The sequence below is a fragment of the Pararge aegeria genome, chromosome 7, assembly GCF_905163445.1.
Source record: "Pararge aegeria chromosome 7, ilParAegt1.1, whole genome shotgun sequence".
NCBI lineage: Eukaryota > Metazoa > Arthropoda > Insecta > Lepidoptera > Nymphalidae > Pararge > Pararge aegeria.
Window position 1 is genome coordinate 5046285 of NC_053186.1, and position 22887 is coordinate 5069171.

Genomic DNA, 22887 nt, shown 5'->3' on the forward strand with positions numbered 1-22887 from the left:
ATCCGCTGCAAAAGAAATGAACAAATAACGAAAACTGAAAGAGAAGCCTTTTGGTTTATTATTAGGGAGGCTCTATGGGTTTTATTTACCGTGGACGTTCATTGCCAATTCTGAAACTCTTGCCCGAAATTTTCAGGCACTGAGTGTGATGTGATTTTCGGATGAACATATGTCCGAACACTGCCCATCCGATTTCTGAGTTGGAGAAACAGGTAAGCCTTACCCCTTTTTCGAAATTGGCCCTACCTAACTGGAGTGTGTTCTCAAATGCTCATGATCCGTTCCACTGGATAATCACTAAGCGCCTTGCACTCGTGAACTTACACGAATATATATACCTTAGAAAAACAATGTAGATAGGTAACTCCTTTTAAGAGAAATAGATAAACCACCCAATGAATTCGGATTGGCAATGCCTGAAACTCAAAGTCTTCGAACAATGCGTGTTTCTTGTGATGACTTGGGTGCGACCACTTTTGTTCTGCTACGTACAATTATCTAAACTAAACTAAATTCCTAGTTTGTCCAACAGTTGCGCTACTTTTATGCCGAAATGCCAATTCCGTTCCACTATATCATTGTTATTCCAAAAGAGCTGCACTATTTTAAAATCTACCCATTTAGTTTATTTTAGAGTTTTATTTTCAACAGAGCTGCAACATTGAGATTCTTTTCCGGGTAAAGTGATACACCCGCTATTATTTGTTAAAAAAAAACATTAAACCACTGCTAGGTTAATCAAAACAACGAAACGCACAAAACAAGATGGCGGTCCCGTTATGCAGAGGAGGAACGTCGCAACTTTTTTAATTGAAAGGGGTCTTTTCAAACTCTTTTAATTTTTTTTTAACTGTCTTTAATTTTAACTGTCAAACTTTTTTAATTTAAAAAAAAAAAGACTAGTCCAATTTCGACTCACTAACAAATGGTAAGCATACAACTGTAGAACTGGTTGCGTTATTACACTCCACCTTATTACTTTACGCAACAGAACGTGTTATAAAAAAAGAAACCAGATTTCGCAGAGGTGCTTTCTTGAAGTGTTTAATGCCAACCGAAATTGTCCTTAGAAATGAAAGTGCGAAAACATGGAGCTTTATTGCTCTGTAACTAACATTAAAATAATTGGAGCAACTAAGTTAGATAATTTGGGGTATGGGTGCAGAATTGTTCATGAGACAACATTAATACTAAGCCTATCGCATGTACAATAGAGCTTCAACGTATTTTTGCATACTGGGAATGCGTCCTAAAACGTCATCTGAATTTGTGTGGTGAATATTTGTACTAAAAAATCGATTGACGTTATCGCATACGAGTATGCCATGTATGTTCATAATGAAAACTTTTTTGTTTGAAAGTACTGATCGAAACTAGAGTTACAGTTTTCATTTGCGAAATAATATCGAACATTTATAGTAAATTACATACATAAACTATTTCAGTAGCTAGAATGTTACAGTTGATAACGAATAGTTAAATGAAGTAAGCGGAATAGTAAAAAGGAATGCTTTGAGTGTAATCCCTAATGTTTCCTGTTTAATGGAATCGCATTACATTTAGAGCTATCCACGCAGTTTAGTTTCGGATAGCTAATATATATTGCATTTTTAATATGTGCTTTAATTAACTCACATTTAGAATGTTATTTAGAGAAACTTAAAATTGGATAGATTAAATCACCTGTCGATGAAAAACAGGGAGAAATCAGCGCATATGAGTTTATCAAACAAAATTTGGCGTTTGCTCATATTCTTGTCTTACAAAGTGAAAAAAAAAACTTTAATGACATAGCAGCATAATTGCTATGGCAGATATAAAGAGTATCAGTTCATTTGCAGTACTTGAACGCAAAAATACAGCCGTTTCATAATATATTACTATAAAGATACGATTTATATAAAATACTAGCTGTTGCCCGCGACTTCGTCTGCGTTTGATTTTGTTTTTAAAGTATTCAGTATCGCTAAGCTTTAAATGAGTATAGTAGTATATATATATAACATGTGACTGCCAATTAATTATAGACAAATAATTTGAAATAAAATAAAATTGCGACTATAATTAAAGATCTAAGCTATCCTATCTCTTAAGTTGGACCAGACTGCTCACGGTGTACCAATTTAATTTTAAATCGGTTGAGTAGTTTAGGAGTCCATCGCGGACAAACACCTACTAATTTGAGATCAGGTGCTTTGAATTCGCTTTCAGACACCTTTAAGATGGATTGCTGTTTGATGTTCTTTTTTGAGCCAGGGGCGAAATGGCGCTAACTTACTAATAGTAGAATTTTATCATAGCATCATTACAGGAGATTTATATATATAAAATATATTTAAGTAATCAGCTTTTGTGTTTTATAATTTCAACGAAAGTTAGAGATAGTTTAGTTTAATCAAATAAATTAAAATTTACGTACAATATTATTATATAGGGTTATGTCATAAATGTTTTTTTACATAGGAACTTAATACGTATTGTAGCGCGATTTATATGATCATAGCCCACGGCTATTAATCCACCCATCCAATCAAATATATTATAAATTAGTATTATAATTGCGTTTGCATTTTTTAACGAGAGGATTATATAATCATAATGAAAGAGACACACAACGGCATGGCAGTAACTGTTACCGAATTTTAATTGGGCAACTTTCTTTAGGCGAGCAGCTTTCAATTGCGTAACTGTGAAATGAGAAACAATTATGTATGTATTAATATACCGGAAAGGAAGTATTTTTGGCGGAACTTTCTAGAAGATATTTTATGTGAGATCGCTCACGCAATTTTTACTATAGATGGACTCAAAAACGTTAACATTTTTGCTGGCCTCTACCACTGAGAAAAAGAAAGGCATTTGCGAAAAATATTTGCACTTGTCGCTATTTCTTTGGTTGAAGATAACTGGCATGTTTGATTGAATCTTTATGTTTTAACACTGAATTTGCCATATATGAAAGCAAATTATAATAATTTAAAAAAAAACATGAATTTATTTTACTCCTCACCTTTCCTCACTGAAAATAAGAAAATTTCAATCATATTTGTACCAAAATTTGGCTCTTTTTTCCAATTTATAGAAAACAGACGTTAATCGTTCTGCTGAATCATATTTATGTATGGCGAAAAGCCCTTACGGGCGACCCTAAAATATATGTATCACAAATTCACTACATTTGATTTTGCCATCCCTGAGATAAGTAAATAACTAATATATGTAATAATAATTTTATGACATACTAGGAAGCTCACCTAAAATTCTTACGGGTGGCAATTAGTATTAATATATATATATACCTTCTTCGAAGAACAATATCTTTGAAGAGAGAGACACTAAAACAAAACGCATTTAGCCGTTTTTCATATTAATGCTGTCAAATCGAGCAGTGGATCGGGCTTTAATAACTTCTACTATGTGTGTATTGAACATTTATTGAATGTGAAATTTTCATTGGGCCGGTCACTTACTATAATTTCAGTAATAATGGTACTATTTTTTCTACTCTACAAACAGTGGCGTGCACTTCATTTATGCAATAAAAATGCATAAAAGCACTACTACACACAGTAATTAAGAAAGATTTTGTTTAACGTGCCTACCCTGGCAGATAACCATGTGTAGTGCGCACGCCACTGTCTACCAAATATTTGATATACTTCCATCTATAATTTTTTTTTTGTCGAAAATCAAGTGACTAACCCGTAAGTTAAGTGGAAATTACCTTTAATGCTCCCACCTGAAGTGTGTGGCTGTTGATTTTGCTGCACATTGCTTTGGGCCTCCAGCTTCGTGCTCACAGAGTTCCACATATCGAACATGTTCAACATCATGGGCCCTAAGGGACCTCGGTGCACGTTCACATAAATTGATCCATAACACACTACGTTAATAATAAATCACACAGTAGAAACAACGCGCACCCATTTTTATTTTATACGAAATATTTTTAACACACTGCAAAAATTCTCAAGTCTCAAAATTGTTCGTCCGCCGTACTCGTAAGTAAAAAACTTAAGGCTATGTCTGATCCCAGGTTAATTTGTATCTTCAATATATTGCGTTTCATATCACTATGTGTTTTTTTTAATTATTATTATCATTAATTCTATCAATAAATACGCTTCTATAATATTATATATTATAAACTTTCTCAAATGGTCAACTAATGTAAATACGCTATATTTTTTTTAACTCTACTTTTATTCGGATTTAAATATCAGTCTAAAATTTTCGTTCGTAAGGTTTTGGTATGATCGGGGAAGTTATACGTTTAATTGGTGGGTTTTGTGTAAGTTTGATTAGATTTAAACTAATTATTATTTTGTGAATTAATTACTATTATTTTTGTGATTAAATATTGCAGTGTAAATTCTGAATAAACCGTGATTATATTTCCTTTTTATTTTTAATCGTGTCTCATATATTGTCGAGGTGCGGTCTGTTATAAAAAGGTTGTCTGCCACAGTTTACGTCCCGTTTTTTTCTCTTCATAGTTTGTTTAAGCATCGATTTATTCCGTCCACTCGGGGTTTTACACTTTCATGGAGTAGGCCTTCGCGCACATAGTACTGGTTATTAGAAAAAATAATTTCCACAGATAACACCGCGGTTTAAATTTAGAATCGGTATTGCGTTTTATTCTTGGAGTTTTTTTAGCCGCGTTCTTGGATGCACTGAAGTGCAGTTGCAGAGGGGGTTTCAGCTTCAGTCCGGGGGGGAGGGGTGGATCGGAAGCGTTGGTATTCACTGCGCATGCCCGAAATCGATCCCGCATGGCCAGTGAGGTGTTCAGAACTAAAACACTACTTGCATCGCTATGTGTGGGGCATGGAAACGCGGTCTATAGTTCTATATTCTATAGTCTATGGTATGAATGTATATATAGGGGCGTCAGTCGCCTATTATGTCATTTTACTTTGATGTTCGCTGGAGTACTTTATGTTTGTAACGTTGTATGGGTGAATGTAGATTGTAGGTGTTACTGTGGAACGGTTTCCCTTTGTTGGTACGATTATTGAATCTTGTATGTGTATATGTATTTAACAATAGGTATGTACTCAAAACTTACTGTTCTTTAAATAAACTGTTAACATGAGGACGTGTTTATCGATGACCCCGTTAATCTATCCGATCTACAGCATCTTTAAGCAAAATTCAAAATGTTATAAGATGCACATTTGATTATAATAAAAAAAAAAAATTTAACCGCATTGCTTAAAGCTGGCGGTGCGGCGCGGTTGTGGGGCCACACGAGAGAAGCCGAAGCATTTCAGCTTGTATTAACTAACATTTTGAAAACAATTCTACGAATGTAACTTTACAAATGTCAAAGGTCAAAAGATACTCTCTGCATTTCGATCAATACCCTTAACTTGTTTAGACACGCGACTTCGTCTGCGTAGTTACCTTATCTACTTCAAAAAAGGATAAACTTTTCAAATATTTTTTGATATATTTTACTACTTTGTGTTTGTGAATGTTTTTTGTAAATCATATTAATCTGACAACTCAAAGCGTATAATTTTATTTCAAAAATAGCTCATTAAAGCTGTGTTTGGGGTACGTAGATGCTTTACGACTGTTGTAAAAGCTGTGATCATCTTCACCAGCCTTTTAACATTCCAATTCTAGGCACAGGTTCACCTCTTTCATCTTAGAGAGGGTTCTAGTATATATAAACCCACCACGCTGCTTCAATGTTAGCTGGTGAGTTAACAATTTCGGTATCATCTTGTTAGTCATAATGAAATTGTTTTATAACCTGGACTTGAGGCTTAACGTGCTCTCCGAGGCACCATAGCTAAGATCGTCATCATCATCATCACATCAGCCCATTACCGGCCCACTACAGAGCACGGGTCTCCTCCTCCTACAATGATAAGGGGTTAAGGCCGTAGCTCATCACGCTGGCCCGATTCGGATTGGTGGACTCCTTGAAAACATTGTGTAGAACTCTCAGGCATGCAGGTTTCACGCACGATGTTTTCCTTCACCGTTGAAGCATGTGATATTTTAATTACGTAAAACGCACATAACTTAGAAAAGTTAGAGGTGCGAGCTGGGATTCGAACTCGGCCCCCCGAAAGTGAAGTCGAGCTCCCACAATGCGCTATTACCGGTTAACGCTTATAACTAAGTTATGTTATTCTATACAAATATTTTCTTACACATTTTATAGTGTTCTTTTCATTACTGATTAGAGTAAAGTCTGTTATGGTAATAAAAAAAAATCTTTTTAAATAAACAGAAAATAAGAGATTAAACTATGCCAAGTTGTATTCTACTTTTGATTTTTTTCTGCACCTATTGATATCCTTAATTTTTATGGTGTACAAATATAGTATATAAACTATTGTCACCGTTATTAGTAATATAAGGTAGCTACACGCGATCTTAGTTGGTTGGACAGAAAAAACGGAAAGTCACAAAGACTGTTCATAGTTGCAACAACTATTTTATGTTGCACCTATTAATTTATATGTATAAATTGCAAAATCGAAGAGCAATTTTCGGTTTAATAGTAGATTGAGTTACAAGCCTGGCAATTAGAGATAAATTAATAAAAATTATCGATTAAAACGATTCTTAAATAATTCTATATAAATTGTTGAAACTAAAATATGCCACTGCTATCTCACATTCAATGCGTAGACAAAGTTGCGCAATATGTTACGACACTCTCACATACAGTGTTGAGTGCGGCGTGTGTTACAAACTGATGCAAGTTGCACTAAGTGGTTTATGTTGCACTTGTTGAAGTGTGGCATGAGTGAAGACCAATGTGAGCGAAATTTCTCAAGTTGCATTGGGTATTTTATGTTGGACTTGGAGAATTGTGGTTACAGTTAAAGAATCGAGGCAACGTTTTATGTTGCATTAGTTAAAGTTAAGGCGTGAGTTACGGGAATATTAGTTGCAATAAGTGTTATATGTTGCACTTCTCGATAGTCTCATGTAATCGCATTTAAGTAGTTATACTTTTACAAAATTTAATGTGCCAACTAAACCAAAAAATAAACTAAATAAATTGTTGAATCTAAGTTATGCCACTGTAAAGCTATCTACATTCAATACGTAGGCAAAGTTGCGCAATATTTCACGCTCTCGCATACGTTGTTGAGTGCGGCATGAGTTACAAACTGTAGCAAGTTGCATTAAGTGATTAATGTTGCACTTGTTAAAGTGTGGCATGAGTTAAAGATTGATAAAAATTGTGTAGCGAAACATGAGTTGTAAAGTAATGTAAACTAATGTTAGTTGCATTAAGCGTCTTATGTCGCACTTTTGGTAGTGAAACGTGAGTTACAAAAATAGGTAAGTTGCAATAAGTGTTTTGATTGAGTGAGATTTGACGGTCGATTTGAGCAGTGGGCAGTGAACCTGGTTTCTGAGTCCAAGGGCGTGGGTTCGAAACCCACAACTAGAAAATGTCGGTAAATGTTTTTGAGTTTCTGGATGTTCATCTGTATTTTATAAGTATTTATGTATATTATACTAGCTACGCTTACTTTCGGGCTAGATGGAGATGTGTGTATTTTACTTATTTATTTTATTATTTAATATTACAATCTAACGCCAGTTGCAACAAACGTATTTTGCTTTAAGTTTATTATTTCACTTGATGGTGTGATCTCTATCTCATTCTCATTCTCAGTGTGTCATTCTGTTCAATCCAGCTACTCCCATATCTGAAAGAACGGTTTGAGTTTCTCAGTGATTCTCATTTTCGCTCTCTCCGTTCTGAAGATAACCTTATCCTAAAAATTCCTTTCCACAGTACTTCTTTTTATTCTAAATCCTTTTCAGTTGAAGCTGTCCTTCTTTTCATTTCCGGCTATGGAACTCTCTCCCCTTACAAATTAGGCGCGCGCAGTCACTACCGATTTTCAAGAGAGTTCTTAAAAAAACATTTTATGCCAGCCTAATTAGTTTTTCTTTTTTTTGCTTCTGAGCCCTTTTTCTTTGTGTTGTAGGCTTACTCCACTGCTACTAAAGTGTTTTGTTTTTCCTTAGTTGGGTTGCCTGACAGAGATCGCTTTTTAGCGATAAGGCCGCCCATATTACCTGTGTTTTATTAAGTGTTGTTTTTGTTTATAATTTCATTTCTGTTTACAATAAAGTGTATTTTCATTTCTTCATTCTCCTCTAAAATAGAGATGTCATGTGGACAGGTGTGGGTAATTAATTGAACTTAGCATAGTTTTAACTGCCTCATTAGTTAAGTGGTTAAAAGGATCCACTACGGGTAACGTGTTCCTTGGTTACACTCTATGATTGGGCCAAGAATTGTTAGGTATGGGATTTTACTGTTAAAAAATGGCAGTATACAGTTTAACGTAGCCCAGTGCCTTAAAGAACTCGTATCTATTCAATTAAAGTCCACTAACCCGTATTGGAACAGCGTGGTGGGTCTATGCCCGAATCCATCTCACCCATGAGAGCGGAGTGCCCAGTAGAACTGTAATAAGCTTATAGTGATAATAATGAACATAGTTTTTATGATGCATAAGCAAGTAGCTTATACAATGCGTGACAAACAACATTCAAAGGTAGTTTTAAACATAGTTTTTCGTAACATTATTAACAAGCGACTTATTATAAAAATATCTTAATTGCTTAGTAATTTTTATCTCTTTAGTAACATCCTGTTGTAAAACCTATCTTGGGGTTACTCAAGCGGTAAGTAGGTGTTATTACGTGCGCTTTCATCTTCAACTTGCATAAAGCCAAGCATTAGTGGAATACATACTCGTAGACGCATGTTGCATACCTTCATTCTACCTTCATACAAGTTTTTGTTTTCTAAAGTAGTAATGATGGCAACATTGAAGCGTAAAGTTAGTAAGTGTTTTAACATTCTTGCCCTTTCCTCTTCGAATTGCACCTAGCCATGCATTTGTGGAATATTGAGTCGCATGTAGCATACCTTTATTCTACCTTCATACAAGTTATTGTTTTTTAGAGTAGTAATAATGCCAACATTGAAGCGTTTAGTTAGTAATTGTTTTACACATTCTTGCCTTTGCATCCAGCCATGCATTAGTGAAATACTGAGTCGCGTGTAGCATACCTTCATCCTACCCTCATGCAAGTTATTGTTTATTAAAGTTTTAATGTTGGCAGTATTGAAGCAGAAAGTAAGTGTTTTCACATTCATGTCCTTTCCTCTTTATCTTGCATGCAGCGTATGCATCGTTCGATTGTGAGGACTCTATTAAAGCTGCTAAAACTTTTTATAGATGCGACGCGACAGAATTTTACAAATCTTCATGAAACTTGATTTGAGAGCTGCTTAAAAAGTAAAATTTACAGTTTTTCTGAAACTACGTAAACCTCAATTAAATTATTTATCCGATAGGACAGTTTTTTTTAATTACATAAACTTCTATAAAACCTGCCTATCGGCTAGAACGCAGCTTTTTTAATTATACAAAGCTTTATAACACATAGAACGCATATTTATTTTGCAACTATACAAGTTTAGTGCTTTATAATAGGTAGAAAGCAAAGTTTTATAAAATTACACGCTTCGAGGAGTGAAGTGGGGGATGGAAGATGTTAGAGGCCCTAGGAATTTAGGAATTTTACATATGCTTTAAATCATGGATCCTTGCATTTACCCCTTAAATTATTAATTTAATTTATAACTTTTAATGAAATGTTACCTTTTTGCCGCATTTTTATTCCATTACATAAGCGTAAGTGTATGAGACCAGAAAGAGAAAAGACTAGAAAATTCTAGACTTCCAGGGATCTAGTCCAGAACCACCCAATCATAAAACCACAGCGTTCAGTGATCATGGAGATCAACAAAACTATAGGAATATTCACGGCACCTCACTTCGCTCGGCCAAAATAAAAACCTAGTAAAAAACCGCCGGCGTCTGTACCTCACGCCCGATGTGAAAGTTGCCAAAATCTTCGGTGAAAGCTGGCGAGAGTGGATCGATGCCATAATTATTATTACATATTACAAGATACACTAAAAGAGAAGCCGGATGCGATCTGTGAGTCTTTTGTGCATTTTTTAATGCGTGTGCGTTTGTTGACTTCGGTCAGTTTATTATGGCGTGAGTTTTAATAAAAACTTTTAAGGTTCATGTTTAGACTTTCCAATGGCTCAAAATAACAAAAAATAAGACTACAGGACACGGTACGAATTTTCACATTTGAAAATGGCACCTTACATCTGCCATATTCAATTTTGAATTTGTTTTAATTTGAATTGAATTTGTTTAAAAAAAAATAACCAGCATCAAGCGGGATCATGTAAGGACTGTAAAGATACATACGAGTACATACATACATAAACTATAACCAAAAATATTACGTTCCTTTTTTCGGTTATCTGTGGGGCCTTGCTGTTAAGCCTTTATTGGCCTACTCAAATGTTGTAATAATGGTTAAAAAAATTGGAACAGCGTAGGGGCACAACTTATGAGAGGATTCCTGTGTCCAGCAATCGGGGAATTAACTGAGGATGATGAAAAAATTAGCTTGATAGTATGTAAGTATACGCTTTACCACATCGCTAGTTCTAAAATAATTGATAACTCCCAACGTTCAAGTACGTTCGCCGATTGAAGTTAGTACTAAGTACCTAAGTACCTAAAATACAGGTTTTAGTAGCGTGCTGCGAGGTCTCATACCTAAGTTGGCTATTTCGTAGTAATAGAAATAAATTTTGTTAGCTCATAGCTTATGATTGGTTAAATGAGAAAATCCGACTGATACAAGTGTTATTAAACAGTTTTTCTGTTAGAAAAAACTAGGTTTAGTGTTTGTATCCTTCTTGCAGGCATGAAAAATACGCTAAACAATTTAAAAACCAAAAAATTAACAAACTCTTTGACCTAAAATAGACATCCATATTATGTAGTTTTTCGATCCTCCTTCTTAAGGTCTAAGGACCGAACAACCTATCATATTTATTGTCAGTATAAGCATTGATTTAAAAACATTGATCGTTACAAAAAAACTATTTGAATTCTTAGCATCTCTGCGAAAATAAGATGGAAAGTATGCAAAATAAAACAGCTTTTAATGAAATGCCGTTTCTTTTCTGACCTCTCACATTTAGGTCTAATATAAACAAGATGTAAATTTAACAAATGACAATTCCCAATTTTTCACATACTATAACAGCTATAAATAATTGACTATCATTTATAAAATATGACATTTATTTAAAGGTCAATATTTCTGTTTACTGCAGACAATCACTTTAATACTAGGATCAGACTTTCTCTTGCCTTTCTTTATTATAAGCCTAATGAAGATCTTTTTTCTGTAGATGTAGATATTCAAATTATTAATAAAATGTACTTAACACGCATATATCTGCACTATTGACGTAATTTTTAATCTATGAGGAGACGTCAACTTTTATGTGGCGAACACATAAAGAAACGCATAAATAAAGAATCACTGAAATTCGAAATTTAAATTTGTTAAATAAATGTGGGTGTTTCAGTAAACTCTATTTGGCTAAGGTATATCACACCGATCGTTTGTGCATACAAATAACAGAAATCCTATTTCGGTTTGGCAAGTTTTACTGTGGCACAACCGTTGTCTGAATAGGTACTAATATTAGAAAGATGAAAGTATCCGCTCAACCGCTGAACCGATTTTAATTCATTTTCACATATAGATAGCTTGCATCCTTGAGGCTGATATAGGATACATTTTATACCAGAATAATTAAAAGTTTAATTTCTTACATAGGGTTTATATCATGATCAGATCCAAAGCCGTCTTAGGTTGAGAATGCTTCTTAGAAACACTGAAATACTTACAGTTTGCCGTCTAAATGTTATTAGTGCGAGAGAAAAGATAAATGAAAAATACACTTAGCGGTACATGTTGCTATGTGCCATCAGCTTAACAGAAATACAAATAAAAGCGATATTTAACTTTTTTAAATGGATGAATAAAATTTACATTATGTTTATTGCATTAAGTACCTATATGTCAAATTTTTGGGTTTAAAATCGTATTGCGTTGCATTTGCAATTTGCAAAATGTCTTTAGAAAGCACGACCTATTTTTTTTAATATGGGATTGTGTCTGAGTTCAATATCTGTTACCCATGCAATTTTTTTTTTATTTCTCCATAAGTTAGGCCTTGACAAATACCTATCTTATAATTTGGTGCTCAAAGAAAAACTACTCTACCTAAAATACTTCTGATTAACCCCTATCCGCTTGCCAGAGGATTATTAATTTACAATCCATTTATGACATTTTACTCCATCTAACTCCTAACTCGTTTCGGGCCAAAAGTTGTTAGGTATTGGAGTGTTAGAGAATTATCTGTACAGTTGCAGTGTCAAACCGAAAGCCTCGATAAACACATAAGAGAACATAACTTGGGAGAATAGTCCTTTAGCCCAAAACCCGCATTGAAGCAGCGTGTTGGGACTATGTTCTAAAACTATAAGAGATGAGGCCTGTGCCCAGCAGTAGGACGTTCAAGAACTCTTAAAGTTTAAAGGGTCGCTTGCTACCTCGTTGGTGAAGTGGTAAGCATGTGAGCTTCTCGGTTCGATTCCCGGGACGCGCTAAAACTTTACGACAAGGGTTTTCTATTAAGAAAATTCTATAACCAACCAGAAGCCCGGAAGATGATTTTTTCTGCCTCTTTTTGGTGTAGTGACTAAGCTGCGCAACAAAAGTGTGAGACTTAACTCTTATTATCCTATGACAATTATAATAACCGGGACCGACGTCTTTATGTGTTCTACAAAACACGGTGCCACCCCTGGTTTTTCGAGAGCACGTCAACACTATTTTCCTAACTATAGGATAGTTACTGAGAAATTACAAAAAAAGTATTTCGCACAATTTTTGGGCTGACCTGGGAATCGAATTCAGGATCTGTTGATCCATAGTCAATCATACAACCAACGCCAACGAGGCAGTTATACGTAATAAAATTGGTAATATTGCTTTTTTCATTTTATTTACACGTAATTAAAAGTAATGTTTAATCAGATTTGAATCAAAGTTTAAAAAAATTTAGACTTAGAAGAACTATTAAAATTATTAAACTCAATCAAAAATAAAGTTCTTAAGGTCATAAGCTAAGTCATTAATGTTTAAATTTTCAGAGCTAAGTATGTGCTATGTAATGTCCATAAAACTTTAGAACGTATAAAATAGTACCTATAAAATAGTAGTAATATTTTTCTAAAGAAATAAGAAAAACCCATAATGTCAATTTTTTTTTTGGTTGCAATAGAATCTTATAGCAAGGCCTAATAATGCAACGGTCGATACGAATAAAGTTTTAAAACATATTGTCTTTATATTATAATCGTATTTATTAAATTCATGTTCATTGTTTTTAGGAATAACAATACAATGCTATTAGATAATTAAAAAAATTAAGATACTAAAAAATATACATTGAACAACTGACCTAGAAAAGTACAAACAAATTATTACGAGAGATAAAAATTTATCTTAAAAAGCAAATAGTTTAAAAAATGCCCTTCAGTCCCGAAAGAGAAAAATAATATTTCCCAAGAGTTTCCCAACATCGGAGCTCTCTTTCTAACGCAAGGTTACGTTCAGGCTCTCTCACTCGCACAGTATGCAATACATCTCTGCAACTAGAGACCTTGATAACCGCATTTCGTGATAGATAATAATAATTTGTATGCGGGTAATTATACAGGCCTTTTCAATAAAAAAATCTAAATACCTTTGCACACTATCGTAGAATAAAAAAAACAAGAATTAAAAAATAATATTTTAAAATTCCCACATGACATTACGAAATTTCAGTACGACGGACGAACAATCTCAATTTGTATTATTGTATATCTACTCACATCCAAGGTACAGTCAAAATCCGAAATGTCACTCACAAAAAGTTGGTATACACTATTGTAAACTCTTTGGTCCTCAAATGTCAAAATGAAAATTGCGAGTGTCCGATTGCGAATTTAAATTTCGGGTTCGAAATTTGAAAGTTTCGGCGCGTAGAACGGCCGCGCGCGCGCCTTCTCCACACAAACTGAATTTTGTTAGGCGAAGGCGAATGGTTACGGCATACAGGACTGTGAAGGTACTGGCCACAGGCAATTCGTATTTGAAATTCATTCAAATTTCTATGATTCTTTTTTAATCACCTTCTTAAATAGTTATAGTGTTAAAAATACCATTACCTTAAAACATTTCTTTACTTTAGGGCAAAGTCAGGCTAGATTTATTGTTTTATATCTAACCAAATTAAATAGTACCAAATGGTCTGTTAGTTGCTGTGATTGACTTTTAGAAGTATCAATATGTTATTGATACTGATAATGTAGTAATTAAAATAATTACGCATTTTTTTAATATCAGCCTTACCATAGACATCACTTTTTTAAGTACTTAATCCTTTTTGGTGCAAACATAGAATAAAAGCCTGAAAGTTGTATAGCGTATTGAAAAGCTTTTTAAACGTTACGCCTTCGTAATTAACGGTGGCTGAAGCCAGGTTGGCGGAGTATCACCTCAACTTATTAATGATCCTAATGCTATATTATATGAGTAAGGGATTTCGCCGTAACGCCCTTCACACTGCTTCAATGCGAGTTTTAACCATTGTAATCACATGTATGATGTAAGCTGTAATAATTACCAGGATCGACAACTCAACGTGCAATAATTATCAAAACTTAAAACTCAGACTCAAATCTTTTTTAATTTAAACTAGATCTAGTTTAAATAAAAAGTGTATCAAAAGTGTATCTGATTCGTCTACCTATACATATTTTTCTACATATTTTTTGTATTAATGTAAAATACTGGTGATGCCAACACTTGTTTACTTAATACTAAAGCTACGAAGGTTCCAAACTCTCTATAGTCTCAGAAGAATGACACAAAAAACTTAGCCGTGTATTCCATTTGTTATCACCGTCTCACAGAGTCACTCTATTCTAAGTTATAGCAATCTCTAATCGAGAAACCTTGGATATACACCAAACAGATGTAGACATGTAGAATTAGGCACATAGATTAAATATTTGAAAATCACAGACAGACACTTTAATTTTATTTACTTGTGACGTTCAGCATGATCTATATTTACATTTGAACCCCTTCAGTGTTTTTCGCTTGCAAATTTAACCCTTTGTTGGTCACCCTTTAAAAATGACAGGACATGTAAAATCCATTGAGCAGGAACCGGGAGGACCGGTCAGAGGGTTAGTTGCTATTTAAAAAAGAAAACTGGTCAAGCGCCATCTTGTAAATGTTGTCTATGGTCCAAAAAAAACAAAGCTAAATTTAAAAATCTACTGCCGAACACGAAATACGATTTTTATATTAGAAAATGTCATTGGTTGAAGATGTCATTCAGCCACAAGATAAATTTATTTTTCAACAATTGTAAAGCCAGTGCCACTCCTTATGATGAAAAGATTCTAACGAAACCTCATACCTTTTCATCATCATCATCAACATCTTAATCGTATTTTCAAATACCACGGTCTTGTGTGTCTTGCGGGTGGACGGAGTCCAATCTCATCTGTAACTTTTAGTAGCTATTGGCTTTTTGGGCAATTAAATATTCCTTACTTTAACTGTGTAGGAAAACATTATGGGAAAACCTCCATTCTTGCGATTTCCCTATATCTTAAAGGCATGTAAACTCTACCAATCTGCACTTGGCCAGCGTGGTTAACTACAGCCCAAACACTACTGATTCTCAGAGGAGGCCGAAGGCATGTTTATTATTATGAACCAGTACCCGTTCCTTGTGGTGTGGGCGACTCTACGAGGCGGCTTAGGGAATAAAACGGGGTACGGGTACCAACGTCTTTGCTACTACCATCTACTGCAGTCACCAACCCGTCCCCTGGGCGTTGTAAATTTTGGCCCACCTTCCCGTTGGGAGAGGAATCTGCCTCCAGGACCAATAGTAAAACCACAGTTAATAGACAGAATTGACGTTTCAAAAGTGGTTTCTAAGAACACCTATCTATGTTTATAAATAAAAATCTATGTTTATATATATTATTAATTCATTTATATTTATAATTTTTTTTTTCTGTTCGTTAGTCTCACAAAAACTCGAGAGCGGCTGGGCTTATTTGGTTTATTTAGGTCTTAAAATATTCGTAGAACTCTCGGAAAGGTTTAAGCAGTGAGTTTATATAAAATTGTTTAGTAATTAGCCTAGTTTTAAATAAATGAATATTGAATTCGAATTTTTGATAAAATATATAAATTTACTACGACAATACACACATCGCCATCTAGCCCCAAAGTAAGCGTAGCTTCTTGTGTTATGGGTACTATGATGACTGATGAATATTTTTTAAAGAATAATGTACATAAATACTTATAATATACATATAAACACCCAGACACAAGATAAGAAGATTTGATTAGGTGCAAAGTAAAAGTGGTAAGGTTTGTTTATTGTAACGGACCCCTAAAAACTCTAGGGGTCCATATAAATACGAGTTAGGGAGATGTTACCATAATATAATAATTAAGAAACCCGCTTTGCTCGGTTTGTGAGAAATTGCGTACAATAGAACTTATACGGTTTCGCAATCTTCTCAGGATCGAAATAAAATAAAGTATTTTTGCAATGCGGCCTTTTAATTTGAAGCATTGCTCTGAACAAATCCGTGCTAAGAGTATTATTAAATGCGCATGCACCGATCTTGATGAAAAATGCACAGAGAATTATAATAACACACATGCAAAAGTATGTGTGTTATTATAATTCTCTGCATGGAAAAAAAACAAATAACATTATAAAATTATAATAAAAAAACCCCCGACACGTAACCATTCCCTTTCAATATTATATTATTATAATTGTTCACTATTTTCAACTAGTAGCCTTTCATTTGTCACCCATATTGAGGGAGTTTTATGGCGACGGCCATCTTGGACCGATTTTCACCAAACATATCTAACAACTCTCCCGACTAATTCACCTTTCAAATAAAAAGAAATAAACTCAAAGCGGTTCAGGTGTTTGGGAGCTATGATGCCATAGCCACGTCAAACTTATAACACGTAGATATAATCGAATAACCCTATCTTACTTCTTAACTGTTCGTCTCGAGAAAACGAACTGTTCCCGCGGTATTTTTGAAAAACGAAACAAACGCGGTCGTGTGATTGTGTTGATATGTAAAAGTGTGGCAGGGGTAATTTGGAAATTCAGAATTTCTATACATATCGATTCAACATATTGGGTATCGCATACACGGTATAATTTCTTAAAGCACAAAGTTTAAGTATCATAAAACTCCAACGATACATCGAAGTTTATTTTTTTCAATAAATTACAATTGTTTTAAGTATATTAATAAAGACCAATTTATTTATTAAAAGCACCGCCAATGTGAACCACACCGTACACACATTTAATACCTTGACATATAGTAATAGCCTAAGGTATTAGAAACACATATGTTTCAACTTATATATAGTTACAACATGCTTAATAACTATTCAAATCGACACTAAATGAATATTGACTTCAAAAAAGAAATAAATGAAAAGAGAAACGAAAAAGAACAAACCATATAAAATCAATCTAATCAATAGCTAATAATACAATCTAATGCTAGAAAAAAGGCCTTTCTAAATGTCATTGGGTTGACCCCCATTTACATGGACCCCTTGCAGGTTGCAGACCCTGGGGGTTGTTAGACACCACTTTCGAGTAACATTCATTCATATCTATATGCGTTATTAATGCCCATAAGTTTATACTTCATACTGATATCGACAAGACGCTCTGGCACAGTACACAGTAACCTAATTTCTACTGATACGCGCTGATAAGGTATCAGGGTTCGTATCTCGGTCAATGGACGATAGTGGGCGAAGAAAAAAAAAAGTAGTTTGGCGAAATTTTTGTTTATTGCTCCAGGCGCCTTCGTTTGATAAGAGCGTGAATTTTTAGTTAAACCACCTAATAAACACAAATAAATCGAAGGATATATATATATATAAAATGACCTCTCTGGCGAAGAGCTGTGATACCGGTCTGTGGTCTGCTAAATGTAAGCACCCAAAGTTCATTTCTAGGCTATTTCCAAGCATTTGCAAAGTTCATTCTCTATTTAGAAAATTATAATTACAAAATTTTCGATTCGATCGATCTTGAAATCGATTTTGAATCTGAACATCGACCAGAGGGTCTATGTTCAGACTCAAAATCGATTTGAAATATAGGTTTCTACGCGTGAACGTACCGGAACGCTAATCGCTTAGAGGCGCGTGTTTGTAGGTATGGTGGTAAATATCCTTGGCCAAAGCCCAGCGGTCAAGACCAGAGAAAATTCAGAAATTATAAAATCCCAGATTGCCCCTTGCTGGGGATAGGATCCGAGACCTACCACCTAAAACTACAGCGCTCACCGCTGCGAGGGAGGTCGTTATATAGTTTTCTGATAAGAGCAGTCAAGAGCTAACTCGTATTGAAATTTTAATAAAATACTATATCTTACGTAAGCTGGGTGAAAATTTGTGTTTACTGCTTAAGTGTATAAAGCGTCTTTGTTTGATAAGAAAGTTATTTTTAGGTGAACTAGATAAAGTCTGAAACTAAATCCCTAACACCTCTTTCTCTGTCTTGAAGTTACTCGTAATAAAATAAAATCGACACACTATTTTGAACTGCGGGCAAATATTAGTTTATTGCTCAAGGTGTCTTCGTCAGATTCGAGAGTGATTATTTAAACGAGATAAAGGCGGACTAACACATATTTCTTTCTACGCATTGTCTATTTTTCTAAATCCGTAGCGAACGTTATCTTTATTGCTCAAATTTTAGGCATCTCTGTTTTGATAAAAGGGTGAATTTTTAGCTAAACAAGATTCGGTCAAAAAACATATAAGTTGATTTACACACACATGCTTATAAAACTTAAGGATTTCCCTCGCTTTCAACGGAATTTCCTGACTTAGTGACAATGACAATGGGATCATACCCAAATTATAACTCTTTCAAAATCGGTCTACAATAGACGAAGTAAAAGTTGAACAAACATATAAAAACAGATGACCATAAATCACACAATGAACCCACTACTTTTATGAAGTCGTTTGAAAAACGAAGCCTATACCTCCTTTGAGAGCAATTATCAGGGTCGTATAGGATAGTAAACTTCGCCGATAAAAGCATTGATATCCAAATGGGTGCCAACGCCTATAAATTGTAGGCTCATAAGATATGCACAATTTTCTTAGATTGATTTTATAAAAAACGACTTGCATGCGAATGGTTCCATACCAAGGTGCAATATGAAACACTACACTGTATTGCACGGGCGAAAAAAATCAAAAACTTTTTACTTTTAGTAATTATAACGACAAATGGTCAAAACTCCGTATAGATTTGATAGATTTGCCCAACTCCAGAGTTAATTTGATTAGTTACATATTAAAAAAGACAAAGTAAAAAACAAATGTTGATTTAACTGAAGAAAATAAAATAATTAAAATAAATTATTATATATTTAAATATTTCTATAAGCACTTGGAAACTCTATACGTCTATTTTCCGTACTTTTCCTACTAATATATTTTAAAGAAAATATTAAAAGATAATAAAAACATATGTAACCCACATATGTTTTTATTATCTTTTAATATTTTTAATAAATATTTTCTTTAAAATATATTAGTAGGAAAAGGACGGAAAATAGACTATATTAGTAAGTAAGTCGGCCACGAGATAAAGAATATGATATATATAAATAATGAGACCTACCTGAACCTTTGATATTTGACTGAAGTCTTAAATGTGCAGTAGGTACCAACTTACCTGAAAATAATTTTTTATTACATTATTACAAAAACAATCAAAGAATAGAAGTTCGTTGGTCCAGTGATTGGCATTTTATTTTAATTATAAGAATTTGGGTAGGTAAAAATTAACTATATGGGCAAGTAGGTATATTTTTTTTCCGTCGTGGTGGTACAAGCTTATGGCTATTGCCGATCCTCGGGCAGTAAGTAAATTATGTGGAACTCCCCCTCTTTAAAGGGGGGTATGGCCGAACTTTAAACCACCACGAAATGTCCCCCCAATTGGCTTTTTAAGACGCTCGGGGAGACCATTGTATACTTCCCGACCATAAGGTACCTCATTTATTATGTATTTAAATTTTATGACATGGGTACAAGATTTTTAAGCCATAATAAATCTAAAAGTCTACATTGCATTAACCATCAAAGTATTAAAGTGCTTGCCAGCTAACATAAAATAAATGTGCCTCAAACAGGTTTCAGTTAAGCTTCTAACGGTTGCATCCCGGATCCGAGTACCTACAGACATAAAAATATCCAACACATTACGTATAAACAGCTGTGCGAAACTGTGTCAATAGCGGTCTTCCAACGGTACATACCAGAAGTTAAAAAAAAAGTCGCCGCCACTGGATGACAGATGGCGTTAGAACACCGTAATAGGAAAACTCATTTTCACGTTTTCTCAAAAATTATAATAAATTATCGTAATGTAATTTAACAATTTTATGTTTTCTATTTTTAAAGAGATGTGGTCATCTAAAAATAAAAGAATGTAGAGATTACAAAATGCATCCATACTAGTGTTTTAACGAGCAATCTGTAGGTACATAAAACACTTGATGCCTATACACCTATGAGTAATTATTGCTTTATTAGTAAATTATCTACTAAAACTACTAAAAAAAAGACACCGCCGCCCAATAACAGATGGCGATAGTTACAGTGATAAGGGTTCACTTTTCGCATTTTATTAATTCAAGGATTTGCAACTCTACATTCTCAATATTATAACACTAGGATTTGTATACATTCTCGTCTTTTCAATCTAAAACAATATAGGTCAAAGATAAGAACACTTGAATTGTGTGAGTGATTTACCCTTTATCTGTTATTTACAAAAACAAATTGCGTTTACACATGCCTACTTTATAAAGTTATAAAATAAAAAACAAAGTTTGGATACACCGTTAGATGGCACTAGTAAAACAGTGATGCAATTGAAAGGTTTAAGAAATAGCCAGTTTTGTATGGTTCTTACAGATTGCTGTATGTTATTAAAGCTATTAGATAATAGATGGCGCTGTCAACTGAATTAGTAAGAAATTATTTTCGAAATAAATGGACATTGTTGAAACACGCTGCTGTAATGATTATTGATGCGTGGTGTTAATTAACTGTCTTGGCATAACGATAAAGCATCAAGACAATATAATTTCAGGAATCCTCAAACCACGTCGCAAGTACAAAAAGTCTTGCACATTATTAAAAAGAACTAATTAGTTTTGTATTCATTTAGTCTAAGTTACCTATAGTTAAATATAGTGCATATGCAAATCAAAAAAAAATATCAAAATAACAACGGCAATTTCGGAAAAAAATTAAAAAAATATGTTATTACCTCAGAATAAAAAAATTCAAACATTAAAATTTAAAGAATCGCGCGTAGGCTTTAAATTCAAAGTTAATAGGATATCAACAAACAACTAGCCACGGCCGAAGCTTTCCACCAGACCAGACCGAAAATTCAGAAATTATAATTTTTCAAATTGCCGCTGCTGGAAGATCTATCCAGTGTAGTTAATTAACAGGCAAAAAATATAAAATTATAATTTTTATTTTATCATGACAGCAATAGACAATGTATTGACGCTTCTAGGTACAGAACCCCTACGGGCGAGTTTCCGTTCCCGGCTATAAATACCGCTCCATTTATAGGGCAGTGAGACGCGAACCGATCGATAGTGTAATGGCTCCTTTCGCGCTTTATAAATAAACAATGCGCGAGCAGCTTTACTTTTTTATTCCATTGCGCAGAACATTCCCTGCTTAACTAGTATTAATATTGTTATTTTTAACTCCCTGGCGGAATGGTGAGCGCCTTAGAAATGGGAGGTTCTGAGTTCGATCTCGAGCAGATTATAATTTCTAAATTTTCTCTGTTCTGTTACAAGCTACAACAGTACCGACAAAGACGCTGCCAAGCGATTTAAAATTCATATATGATGACACGTAGAAACCGATTAAGGGGGAATGGGTTTAATATAAGGAGACAGGGCTTCTGGTATGTACACTTTTTTTTAATAAATAAATAAACTTTTTCAATATAACTGCAAAACTCCTAGCAGGTTACCCTCCAGCTACTACATACATCCATATCTTTTCAAGCATTTAGAAATTGTGGAGCAATAAAGACACTCATATACATACTATGTTCATTGTTTTTAGTATAAATATTCGTTTAAGCTATTTACGTTTAAAATTATTTCACACCTTTAATTTAAAAATTCAAAATTCAAAAATGGTTTAATTAATGTAGACCTTATTACAGGCACTCATTAAGCGATCAATATCGTTAACTATTACGCACTTGATTTTTTTTTAAATTTTTAATATAGTCATCATCATTATCGGCGGGCCCACTACCACAGCACGGGTCTTCTCTTAGAATGAGAAGGGCTAAGGCCGTGGCCACGATGCCCAAGCCATGCTGGCCAAGTGCGGATAGCTAGACTTCGCAAGCCTTTTAGGACTACGAAGAACAGCAATGCAGGTTTCCTCACAATATTTTCCTTCACCGTTTAAGCAAGTAATTATCAATTGTTATAATTCAAAAAGCACATTACTCTGAAAAGTTAATTTTAATGCACACTTTACACTAAAAAGAATACCATCCAAAGATTGCCAACATGATATGAGAGAAAAGTAGAGAATTCATGCACACATACATGAACTAAAAACATAGCACTCCTTTTTGAACAGTCGTGTAATAAAAAAGCAAGAGAGTTTATGGTTGTACTGTCAGTTACTAATGAAGGGAGAATCGATTTTATTATCCCCCTTACGTAGAGAGAGGGAGGGGGCAAATCAAAAGCGGGAAGGCTG

General features: G+C 34.2%; 1 protein-coding gene across 5 annotated transcripts in view; it reads right to left on the reverse strand.

Annotated features, from left to right (window-relative positions):
- The window catches only part of LOC120624995 (probable nuclear hormone receptor HR3), a 125751-nt gene extending 111744 nt beyond the window's left edge, over positions 1–14007 (reverse strand). For 2 of the 5 annotated variants that reach the window (XM_039891904.1, XM_039891899.1), the window contains exons 1-2: positions 13842–14007; positions 3740–3957 (exon numbers count right to left, since the gene is read on the reverse strand). In XM_039891904.1, the coding sequence (XP_039747838.1) occupies positions 3740–3833 (94 nt within the window). In that variant the 5' untranslated portion in view covers positions 3834–3957; positions 13842–14007. Of the gene's footprint in view, positions 1–3724; positions 3958–13841 lie in introns of all 5 variants that reach the window. The other 3 variants (XM_039891903.1, XM_039891898.1, XM_039891900.1) reach the window with 2 other exon arrangements.
- Between the last annotated feature and the right edge of the window lie 8880 nt (positions 14008–22887).